Here is a 12,679-nt window from a genome sequence, read left to right on the forward strand (position 1 = left end):
CCTTAATGCATTTTTACAGTTCAGTAAGATGTGACTATGTAGTATTGTTGGACACAACATTTATAATGTTTTCCATATTTACAGTTTTGACTTCTCTTTCAGGTGCTAATCTATATATGCCAAATGGAGTAATCTGGTAGAGAAAAGATCAACTGTTTCTTACTTGTTTTTGTTTGTTTGTTTGTTTGTTTTTAAAATGGAGTAATCTGCTAGAGAAAAGATTCAGATTATTTATCTTTGAACTTCTCAACTGTTTCTTGTTTTTTTTTTTTTGTTTGTTTGTTTGTTTGTTTGTTTTGTTTTGTTTTCCTGACAAATTAAGCTCTTCATTCAAATATGACTAAGAGTTAGCTGGGAGCAAGTGTTTTAATTATTTACTTCATGGGAAGCATGACAAAATTTCCCTAGCTAGGTCTTCTGGAAGGTCACTCTGCTTTCATCTTTGTCTTGCCCCTGGACCATCTCTTTAAAAAGCTGCTGTTAATTTTGTATCCCTTTGGTCTCATTCTAAATGTGAGAACATCTCAGAAACTTCTGAAAAAATTCAGTACCCAACTATATAGATTCTTAATGTAATGTCTCATTCTGATTTTTTCTTTGAAACATTAAAAGTTTCTGAATAACTCTTTTTCAAAAGAACTTGTTTTCAATATTCATAGCTGTCTATGAATGTCATATATGTATATATACATATATGTATTTAAATATACGTATATATATGGAAGGATTTCTAGAACTTTTGCCCTGTAACAACAGCTTGATTCAGTCTACACAGGTTGTTTGGCTTACTTCAATGGTTTTCTCAGAAAAACTTTCATTAGATTGAGGCAGCAATGTAGAAGTCTTCTATCAAGGCATATCTGCTTTGCCTTCCTTAGTTGTACAGATGTTAGGAATGAATTCTTGAAAACAAATAGATCTCACTGAGTCCTTACTGTCTGTAGATTTATAGTTTGATCCTGATTTGGCCTCAAGCTGTAGCTGACTATGTATGGTAACATGCCATCTGGCTTTTTGTATTTCAAATTAACAAAAAGGCAGTGGGAACAATCAGAAAAGATAGACATTATGCATATTAACTTCTACCAAATGAGTTGTTACTTCTGTAGATTTCTAATTTCAGTTTTCAGACACATCTAATTTTCTTGGTCTCTAATACTAACCTTTTCTAGCTGTTATTCTTTTCTTAAGTTTCTAGTTTCCGTTACATCAGTTATATTTAACCTCACAGTACTAGCTATTTCTTTCTTAATGGAAATCTTTCTTGTGCTAATCTCCACTGCCCTGAATCTTTCAACTTCAATATTTTTTCAGTCAGACAGGTTTTTTTGGCAAAAACTGTGTCATCGACAGAAGAAAAGGGAATCTCTGCCAGCTCTCATTTTAGTGAGTCTACTTTTCCTAATTTCAGACAAGTCTTACAGGGCCACCTATTTTTTTTTTTTTTTTCTCACTAAGGAGTAGTAGTCAGCCCTCACTGCGCACACCAAAGTAACTGCTCCTTTCTCTAATGCTAATCATAACTTAAGTCCATCAAGTAACACTGCTGTAGGTGTGGTAAGACTTTATCTGTTCGGTAAAATGATTCAAAAAACAAAGGAAAAATGCCTCATATAATTATTATCAATTATATGGGAATTAATTTCAAGGAAGCGAAAAAGTGACTTTTTGTCTTTTTGTTTTTAAAGAATATCTCATTAAAAAGACGTTTTCATACAAATATTTAAAAATCACAGGAGAAAGCAAAGGTCCTTCTAATGCTTGTTTTCTTTTCAGAATAAATGAATCAAATTCATATTGTTTTTTCCAAGAAAGCAATTAATTCCTGCAAAGAGGATCAGGTTTCTTGTAGATTTGTCATCTGAATGGGGTTCATAACATTTCCTCTTTCCTCAATGTGTTGGTTTTTTTTCTTTTTTTTTTTTTCTTTTTTTTTAATAGAGTTTCTAATGCTTTTTTTTTTTTTTTTTTTTTTTTTTTTTTTTTTTTTTTTACTTTACATCAAGATTCCGCTAACTTAAAAGAAAACAACAACAACAACTATATTGTCAAGGTCTAAAAAGTGTACATAACAAACCAGCTTATTCTCATTTCTTCCACAGGAATTTGAAAGTTACCACAACATCTTCACTGGGAAGATTCTAAGGAAGGAACCTTAATCTTTTCTGCCATTTGACTTATTAAATTTAAGTGTATAACTTACTTCATGGTTGATTCTTGGCTTTTGAAGACATGCTATTCAAGTGAACCAAATCTACAGTTATGTTAAATTCTTCACAGTGAAAATACAATCCACTGAAGCTGATAAGCCTTTGCCCCCTTTTTCCTAATACACATCAAAGAAAAGGACACCTTTTTATGTTTCCAATGCTTGCATTTTAACAAGAATTATAACATCATTTTTAACAATTTTTTTTTTTTATTTGACCTAGTGCAGAAAATAATCAAAGCATCTTCATCATTCATATTACCATTCCTTCTTGTTGATATTTTAATTATTTTTGCTGACTGTTCAGAAAATATTGGAGTTAAATATAGTTACAAATCAAAGAGAACTTAGAGAAAGAAAAGGAAGATTTCATAAGTAGGAGAAAATATAACACATTAACTCCTCCAATTTCCCAAGGAAAAAAAGCTAAATATTACAGATGTAATAGGAAGATTTTAACCAAAATATTGAAGGAAGGAAGGAAGGAAGGAAGGAAGGAAGGAAGGAAGGAAGGAAGGAAGGAAGGAAGGAAGGAAGGAAGGAAGGAAGGAAGGAAGGAAGGAAGGAAGGAAGGAAGGGAGGGAGGGAGGGAGGGAGGGAGGGAGGGAGGGAGGGTAAAAAAGAGTATTCTGAGAACAGCTGAAGGGAAATTCAGAGCCATCTTTTCAGATTACATTTGCAAATTATTCTTTATTTCTTCTTTATTTCTCCTTCCCTTCCCCTTGATTGTTTATATTCAGTGTCTTCCTAAAGTCATCTCCTATTTTCACTTGTGCTGAATGAATCAATTCATTAAAACATTGGAATATCTACTAAGTTGACTTAACAAAAAGGGAGAGGGAGGAATATTTTTCTGCTACATTAGTGTCCTGGTTTTGTCAGTTTTTCATATCATGACATCATGCAGCAAGCTCTTTTAGCGATAGAACATACTGCTGGGAAACTACATTTTCTTTGTAAAGTGTCCGCTTCCTTGAGTTCCAGCTCTCCGAGGAAAAGATACACTGAGAATAGAAACTACAGTCCCCGGAAGCCTCCAGAATGCCACACATGATTTTCAATTCTGGGTAAAAGAGGTAGCATAGCACAGCAATGAGGGAAAAGATCTCTCTTCCTTTTATGGTAGTGCAGTGAGCAACACGGTCAGAACGTCTCTCCCTTTAGCTTGTTTAATTTATTACCTGTAACTCCTTTAAGCAACAGAAAGGCAATACAGCTGGGGGAGAAGAGGAGGCAGAAATAAAGAAGAAGAAGAGATAAGTAAGGTGGTGGTGCTTAGGCATTTCATACAATTTTATTCTATGATATAATGACTGGAGAAAGATTAAAAAAAGATGATATAGCTCCTTTGGAAAAAAAAAAGGAAAAAAAAATAAATAGAGGAAGGAATTTAAAGAAAGATGCATGAAATATTTACAAGCAAGTTTTGAAAGACATTGTCAATACGGATAGTTTTGGTAATAGCTTTCTATACATCTATACTTCTTTAGTCCTCTGACACCTACCACTTTTTGCCATGAAAGCAAATTTTATGGGCATTTAATAGGCTTCAAACATAAATATAAAAATAGCATGGCTTCTAGTGGAGCTGAGATCTGCAAGTTTTCATGGTTTCTGTAATGTGAAATTACTAACTTCTAGGTAGGTGGAGAACATTATGATCTTTACACTTTTCAAGAACATCAATATCTTTGTAAACACCTGATGAATCTAATTTTAAAAGCTTTGAAAATTGCAGGCCAAGAGTTTAGAACTAAGATCATTGATTAAGTTTAACTATAAAAGGGAAGAAATAAAATGGGAAAAAAAAAAAAAAAGAAAAAGAAAAAGAAAAAAGAAAAAAGAAATAACTTGTTTAACAGATGGTACTACTAATTTGAAAGTTAGGAGCATACGGTAGCTCTCAACTGTCCCTCATTAGAAAAGACAGCCCTCATTTTAGACCTGAATCTCACACCAACCCACTCAGACCTGCTGTTCTCACATATACTACTGTAAATTATTTACATCAGATAAGCTAACTCATGAAAACAGAACTGCTGAAAAGTCTAATTTTCTTGCTGAAAAACTGAATTTCCAAAATTGCTCAAACCACTACAACTTCTCACTGAGTATTTAATTGAGAGTCAGATTTTCAAAAGAAGTCAACATTAACCAGTTATTCTTATTCTCAGTTTGAGCTAGTGAGTACAAAGAGCTCTTGCACCTTAGTTAAAAGCAGAACTATTCTGCAAATACCTATGCCTGAACTAATCAATGCAGTCTCCTTCTATGTACAGTGGAAAGAGAAGGAAGGATACCTTTAAGTATGCAGGTCATCTGTATTGTTTTAAAATACTTCTTCAGGATGTATTATCCCAGAAATATCTATTATTTATCTACAATGAACAAGACATCTGTTGTGACTAGCTTAGATGGAAAAAAATTACAATGAAAACAAGAAAACCTAGGTGAGAAGAATCCAAATCCAAATGATTATGTGGACACTATGAGCATGTCTGAAAACTACCCTTTTTTTTTCCCTGAAAACTAACTAAACTTTTTTTTTTTTTTTTTTTTTTTTAAATCTATTCCAAATACATTTTTCAGGCTTTTCTAAAACATTTTTCTAAAAGCATCATAATTATCCCTTACTTAATCATTATGTCATATTTTTTTTACATTTAGTTTGATATGTTTTCTAGCAAAATAACCAGAATGATTCTATGGACTTCACAGAATGGTTTAGATAGGGAGGAACATTAAAGATCACTTAGTTCCAATCCCTCAGCCATGGAAATGGCTGTCACCCATCAAATCAGAATGCCCAGGGACCCATCCCTGGCATTTGACACCTCCAGGGATGGGGCATCCGGTGCTATTCTGGAAAACGTGCCAGTTCCTCCCCACTCTCTGAGTAAAGAATTTCTTACCTAGCCTAAAACTACTCTACTTTTGTTTAAAGCTGTTATCCCTTGTCTAAAACTACTCTACTTTTGTTTAAAGCTGTTATCCCTTTTCCTTTCACTACAGTCCCTGATTAAGTCTTTCCCATCTTTCCTGTAGACTCTACTTAAGCACAAGATGGCAACTATAATATTTCTGTGGAGCTTTCTCTTCTCTAGACTGAACAATCCCAACTCTTTCAGCTTTTCTTCACAGAAAAAGTGCTCCAGCCCTCTGATAAACTTCACAGTCCTCCTATGGACACATTTGCTATTGATTGCTATTTTGAAGTGAAGTTTATAATTCATGGATTGAAGCAGAAGCTGTCAGTGTGATGAGCTACTTTGTATCTTGTACTATATTCAGTTCCTCTCTTACCAGAGAGAAAAAATAAAATAAAATAAAATAAAATAAAATAAAATAAAATAAAATAAAATAAAATAAAATAAAATAAAATAAAATAAAAATAAATTAAGAAAAAGCCCAAAACACACTGCACTGTATGTGACTTTACTATAAGAACAGAGCAGACTGATCTATTTTCAAAATGTCTTTCTTCTTTCAGAAAATGCTTTGCATCTGCACTGAGCTCTTATATTGAGAGACATAATTTTGTGTTAAAGTTTAAGACAAAAATTCATAGGGTATATTACAGAGTTGGTCCTTTCACATTCAATAGGTTGATTCAAAGTGCAAAATATTTATCTAGCAATTAAACAAGACATTAATCAAGTTGCTCAGCACTTTCCACGACAAAAATGATATTTTAGCAGATCAAAGTATTGTGCTACATAGGCATATATAATGTGTGTAACACTGATGTTTCTACAGCATATACTGCTAGGATTTGAAACAATTGCAGAGGTTAAAAACCTTGGGATACAGTAGAGATTAGCCTGGAGAAGTGAGAGTGATCCAATTATCTTGCTAACTGTATAAGTATGGGAGAACACTGAAGTTATTGCTGGAGTGATAATGCTGGATGTGGTTTAGCAGACAAAATAAGAACTTTCACATTTAATCCAATAAAAGAAGAGTTCAACAAACATTACAGTAAAGAAGAGTTAACATAGAACATGCTATTGCAGTTTCATTCTTTGTAATCTCTTATTTTTTTTTCCATAATATTCATATTATGTTTTGTTGTTGCTTTTTATCCCTTTCATGATTCTTTTACAGTTTCCCTGTGTAGTTATTACTTTTTTTCTTTAGATAAAAATGAATATTTTCTGTTTGTTTCTCTTCATTCAGCTGCTCTTATATGACTATTATTGTTCTCTTTTTTCATTTAATGTATTTTGAATCAAGTATTTGATCTTTTTACTCCTTTTGTATATTTACACATTGTTGCATTCTTCTGTATATTTACACTTTTGTGTGACTCCTATTTTTCTGATTATTTCATTATTTTCTACTTATATGTGCTTCTATATGTACTTTAACTGCTTTTTTTCTCCTCTCTTCCTAACTCTAGATGTATTAATAAATGATGTATATTTTCTTCCCCAGCCAACTTGTTCTGAGTCTTCTATACTGTTGCAAACACCTCAGAATAAAAAATAATAATTAAAAAAAATAATGCTACAAAATTAAAAATAAATAAGTTATGAGATATATTATACTCTAAGAATTACTCTGTTAAAAGTGCAGCAAGTTTACTATGGATGTAAGTTAGAATAATAAACTGGACATTTACTAATACTTTGCTACCACTGAAAATAACATCAGCAAGCAATACTCAGCACCTGTAAGAATCCAAGGAATATAACTAACCAAAGAAATATAGGCTTCTTTTACACTGGTTACTCTGCATAAGTGGTCTCAAACACAGTAAATGATGCAGTATTTATTTTTCTACTTTTCTGTGAAGCCAAATATATATTTAACTATGAACTATAGAAAATATTAGAGAACAATGCAGTTTAGAGGTAAAGAACAAAATTAAGCACTGACAAAATTACAAGATAAGCATAAAATAAAGTTTTTAGGTTTCTGTTACTGTGCTCCACAGGTAGATGGTGAATGTAAAATCTTGCTAGAATTGGTTTCCAAAATATTTACGTTAATTTTTCAAGGCTTCCCAAGTAGTGGTAGGAAATAATCTTTATTGACTTTATATTTACTGTAGAAAATTATTTTATTCAAAACCATTGTCCATTAAAAGTAGAAAAAAAAACGAAGGATGCATTGTGTCATAAGATAAGAACATCCCTGTGAGGAAGAAAAAAAATATCTATTTAATTCGTTATCCTGCCTCTGGCACAAGCCAACTGCACACATTAGTGGAGAGAATGTAATAAAAATAGTCATTTTTCCTTCTTCTTTGTAGCTTTTTGTAACCACCAGACTAACCACAATCCTGAGCAAAAAGGACATCTTGAGTTTCTCAGCTATCTCAGTATGGCCCAGACTCAAAATTAAGACAATTTGGACTATCATTGTTAAGCCATGCTGTATTTAACTATTATTGTTATTAAAGGTCATCTTAATTTTGTTACCTGCATGTATGAAGACCTCATTTCCTCCTCTGTGATTTTTTACTACATTCTTCAAGTTGTGTTTGCCTCTCTGTTAAACCTTCACTTAATGCTAAGAAGACTTATTTTATTTGACAAAGCCTTTTTATTATTTTTTTTTTTCTTTTTTGTAATATTCAGGAGGTTTTCACTAAAAGGACAGCAGAAATTTGCCAGCAGTATAGGACATAAACATTTATTTATATCTATCTTTTACCATCAAAAGAGGATTCTCTGTTACATCCTTCTTCACAAATTACCACCATGCTGTCATCTTTTTCTCATCATAATACCTTTTGCTTATCCCTTCTAGAATAGTGTATCTGTGTTGTTCCATGTATGTCCAGATAGCAGAGACATAAGAATTTGGAACATTTCAGTGAAGTCTCGGTCACTTAAATGAAATTTATGAAGTATCTGTCATGTCACTTTGTTTTTTTTTTTGCTGGACTCCAAGCCAAAATAGGATAATTGCACAAATGAAATTTTGTTAACATTTAAACGCTGCGTACTCAGCTGCTTCCTGACAAAATTCTTTAGCAAGAGTACAGGATACAACGTGAAAAGTTTCTTCATCTTGCTTCTTTAAGACAAATGAGTCTTAAAATTTGGGGGAAGAAAAGAAAAAGAAGAATCACAGAATCCTTAGAGTTGGAAGGGATCTCTAAAGGCCATCTAGTCCAACTCCTGTACAATGTACAGGGACATCCACAGCTAGATCAGGTTACCCAGAGCCTTATCCAGCCCTGAATGTCTCCAGGGATGGGGCATCAACCACATCACTAGACAATCTATTCCAGTGCCTCTCTGCCCTCACTGTAAAAGATTTTTTTTCCTTATACCCAACCTAAATCTACCCTCTTTGAATTTGAAGCCATTTCCCTTTGTCCTATCACCAAAGACCCTGCTAAAGAGTCTGTCCCCTTCTTTTCTGTAGTTCCCATTTAGATACAGAAAGGCTGCTATCAGGCCTTCTCTTCTCCAGGTTAAAAAGCCCCAGCTCTCTCAGCCTGGCCTCGTAGGAGAGGTATTCCATTCCATGGATCATTTTTGTGGCCCTTCTCTGGATGCACTCCAACAGGTCTATGTCTCTCCTGTGCTGAGGACTCCACATCAGGATGCAGTACTCCAGGTGAAGCCTCACCAGCACAAAGCAGAGGGGCAGCATCACCTCACTCACTCTGATGGCCATGCTTTTTTGGATACTGTTGGCTTTCTGGGCTGCAAGGGTACATTGCTGGCTCATGTCCAGCTTCCCATCCACCATAGTATCCCCAGGTCTTTTTAAGCAGGGCTGCACTCAATCCTTTCATCCCTCAGCTTGTGTTGGCTATGGGGGTTGCCTTGACCCAGGTGCAAGACATTTGGATTTGTTGAAACTCATGAGGTTCACCTGAGCCCACTGCTCAAGCCTGTCTAGACCCCTCCGGATGGCATCCCATCCCTCTGGTGTGTTGACTGCACCCCACAGCTTGGTGTCATCAGCAAACTTGCTGAAGTTGTACTAAAGCCTACAGTCAGTGTCATCGATTTGCCCTTGGTGAAGCCGTGCTGGTTCTCCTGTATCACTTCCCTGCCCTCCATGTGCCTTAGCTTATCTTCCGGGAGGACGTGTTCCATGATCTTCCCCAGCACAGAAATAAGACTGGCAGGGTGGTAGTTTCCTGTGTCTTCCTTTTTACCCTTCTTAAAAATTGGTGTAATATTACATTTTTTCCAGTCACCAGGGACTTCATCTGATTGCCGTGAGTTTTCAGATATCATTGAGAGTGGCTTGGCAACTTCATCAGCTAATCCCCTTAGGGATGGGATGAATCTCATTGGGACCCATAGCCTTGTGGATGATGAGATTCCTCAAGTGATCACAAACCTGATCTACTCTTACAGTGAGAGGGACATTGCTTCCCTGATCCCTCCCTATAAAAGCAAATATTTGCAGTCTGTATGAAGATATTATAATATTATAATCTTGAACAGTATATTTATACTTCCAAAATATTTTACTCCAACTGATCTATTTTCAAAGTAAGCTGCTTAACTAATTTTGTGTATTGTAGTAGGCGTGGCGAGGAGACGGTGTGTGACGGGGTCAGGTTCCCTATGCTCAGGGCTTGCCAGGTGCTGTCCCATAATAGGACAGCGTGTATGCAAGGGGTGTAGACAAAGCGGGACAAGAATATTTAAGTGCCTGCTACATTTTAATAAACGCCATTTTGCTTCACCTATACTTGGGGTCTGTGTGAGCATTTGGCCCCGACCTGGTTAGGGGTCGGTTTCGCTGGCAAAGCAGCATCTTATGGGGTGGAAAACGAATGATGCAGAGAGAGCGGCAACAAGTGGTGACCCCGACGTGATCTGCCCTGTGAGTAGTAGCTGCCCGGCGTGCCCGTAAGGCGGTGGAACCTGTGGGGTATTGGCAGGTCGCCTACGGAAGACACACTGCGGTGGAACCTGTGAGGTGGCGGCAGGTCGCGTGTGTAACTATGGATCAAGTAATTAAGGTACTTTTATATTTTTGTAAAAGTTATTGCGGTAGGACCATTCCTTCTAAGAAGGAGATCGCGGCCGTGTTATCGCGGCTAGAAAAGGAGGGTGAGCTGGACTCCCCTCAACAGGTGCTCGATTCAAATAAGTGGGACTCACTTACTTCGGCGCTGTGCCAGCGCGCCATGTCCGACCAAAAAGCCTCAGAGCTTAAAACGTGGGGCTTGATACTTGGAGCTCTTAAAGCGGCAAAGGCAGAAGGAGGGTTCAGGGAGGATCGGAGCGTGACGGGGGCTGCCGGGAGCGGGTCTTTGCTTTCTCATAGATCCGACGAGGCCAAGATGGCGGCGACGGCGGAGAGCGGAGGCGGAGAGACGGAGAAGAAGGAGTCGCCGAGTCAGTCATGTGAGCCGACAGCTCCGCCCCCGCCTTACCCTGCCCCGTCTTTATGCCCTTCTTTGGACAAAACGTCTCAGCCAGAACCGCCCCTTGAAGAACGCGATAGGGCGGTGGGCGGAGCGGGGCGGGGGAGCCCGCGGCCGGGGGGGGAGCCCGGGGCCGGGAGGGAGCCCGCGCCGGGGGGGGGGCCCGGTTACCGACTGGGCTAAAATTAAAGAGGTAGCGGAAGAAAAGGGCCTAGCGAATCCAGCTGCGTTTCCGGTTGTGGTCTCAGACGAGGGCCCAATTTGGGTTCCTCTAGATCCGAAAGGGATCACGAGGGTGCTTGAGGCAGTTGAGAAAAAGGGTTTGAAATCCCCCTTGACGATGAATGCCCTCGAGAACCTTACCGCACAGGGGCCTCTCCTACCCTATGATATAGAGAATTTGATGCGTATGGTTCTGAAGCCGGTGCAGTATACATTGTGGAAGGAGGAGTGGCAGGCCCGGCTTAGACAGTTATTGGTTATAGCGCAAAACGATCCAGCGAACGTATTACGTAACTCCGACCTTCAGAGATTGATGGGCAGTGCACCAGGTCTGTTAACTGCCCAGGCTCAGGTTATCCACCTGAGACCTGGGGAATTGATAGCTACATCTGATGCCGCTTTAGAGGCGTTTAGAAGGCTCGCAAGGAATGCAGAGCCCTCTACCCCGTGGACAGAAATTACACAGGGCCCCACGGAGTCATTTCAGGATTTTGCAAATAGGCTGATAAAGGCAGTAGGAGGGTCAGACCTTCCTAGGGCGGTCCATGGCCCTGTTATTCTGGACTGCTTATATCAAAAGTCGAGCGGGGACATACGCGCTTTGCTAAGAGCGGCACCGGAAAGGTTTCACACCCCCGGTGAGGCCATCAAGTATATCGTAGAGAAGCAAAAGTCAAATCTGTCTGTGGCTGGCGAGGTTGCTGCCGCAGTGGCTGGGGTGATGATGGCGCGCGGGGGCTTTGGCCATCATCGCCCCAGCTATCCGGCAGCGGGTCAGGAGGCTCAAGGACCATGTTTTAGGTGCGGCCAGTGGGGCCATATCAGGGCCCAGTGTAGGGCCAGAATAGGGAGCAACGAAAGTCCAGTATGCCAGTTGTGTGGGAGAAGGGGCCACAAGGCGCCGCAGTGTAGAGCTCGAAGTAGACCGCAGCATCCTAATAGAACGAGAGGAAGACCGCGTTCAACTGGGGACCTCCCTGTCCGCTTGCAGTTGGGAGACCTGAGCCAGCCTATGGTTGCTTTGTCTTTGGGTTGTGAGGAGCGCCCTCTAGTGAGGGCCACTATTACGATCACCGATCTCCCACCCGGTTCAGCGGGGCCACGGTCCATCTTTGTCACTGCATTGATAGACTCTGGCGCAGATGTGACGGTTATTGCGGAATCCGATTGGCCCTCTACATGGCCTACAGGGGCGGCACAGATGATAGCGGGAGTGGGAGGAACAACGCCCACTCGGAGGTCCGCCCAGAAGATTGAGATTATCGTAATCAACAGGGATGGTTCCCTGGAAAGGCCTGTTCTGCTTACCCCGTTAGTGGCGCAGGTGCCGGGAACCCTCTTGGGGAGGGACTTTCTGCGGGGTGTGGCAGCACGCATAACAAATTTATAGTGGGGGCCACGATCTGCCAATTGTCAGCGCAGTATGCGATCCCACTGCGCTGGAGACAGGAAGTGCGACCTGTCTGGGTGGATCAGTGGCCCTTACCGACGGAAAAGCTTGTAGCGCTTCACGCATTAGTACAGCAAGAGCTTCGCTTAGGTCATATAGAACCCTCTCTTAGTCAATGGAACACTCCTGTATTTGTGATAAAGAAGCGGTCAGGATCCTATCGCTTGCTGCACGACTTGGTGCACACTGTCCACCCAGTCGGGGTTGACATCAAACCCCGGATACGCACGCTATGGGATGTGCAGAAGCTAGTGGGAGCCCTACAATGGATTCGAGGGGCACTGGGGATCCCTCCTCGCCTCATGCAGCCATTTTATGAGCAGCTTAAGGGCTCGGATCCGAACGAGGCGCGTTCCATCACGCCCGAAATGGCAGAGGCATGGAAGGAAATAACAGAATTCTGTTGTCAATCGGCTCTGTCTCGATATGATCCTGGAAGGGAGCTAGA

At 39.5% G+C, this 12,679-nt stretch overlaps 1 protein-coding gene across 1 annotated transcript; it reads left to right on the forward strand.

Annotated features, from left to right (window-relative positions):
- Positions 1-9,834: 9,834 nt before the first annotated feature.
- Positions 9,835-12,401, forward strand: LOC149920202 (uncharacterized). Its single transcript, XM_090148309.1, has 2 exons — positions 9,835-10,609; positions 10,686-12,401. The coding sequence occupies exons 1-2, from the start codon at positions 10,134-10,136 to the stop codon at positions 12,169-12,171; spliced, it is 1,962 nt and encodes a 653-aa protein (XP_090004435.1). The 5' UTR covers positions 9,835-10,133; the 3' UTR covers positions 12,172-12,401.
- The last annotated feature ends 278 nt before the right edge of the window (positions 12,402-12,679 follow it).

This window comes from Phasianus colchicus, chromosome 1 (genome assembly GCF_987193195.1).
Source record: "Phasianus colchicus chromosome 1, bPhaCol1.hap1.1, whole genome shotgun sequence".
NCBI lineage: Eukaryota > Metazoa > Chordata > Aves > Galliformes > Phasianidae > Phasianus > Phasianus colchicus.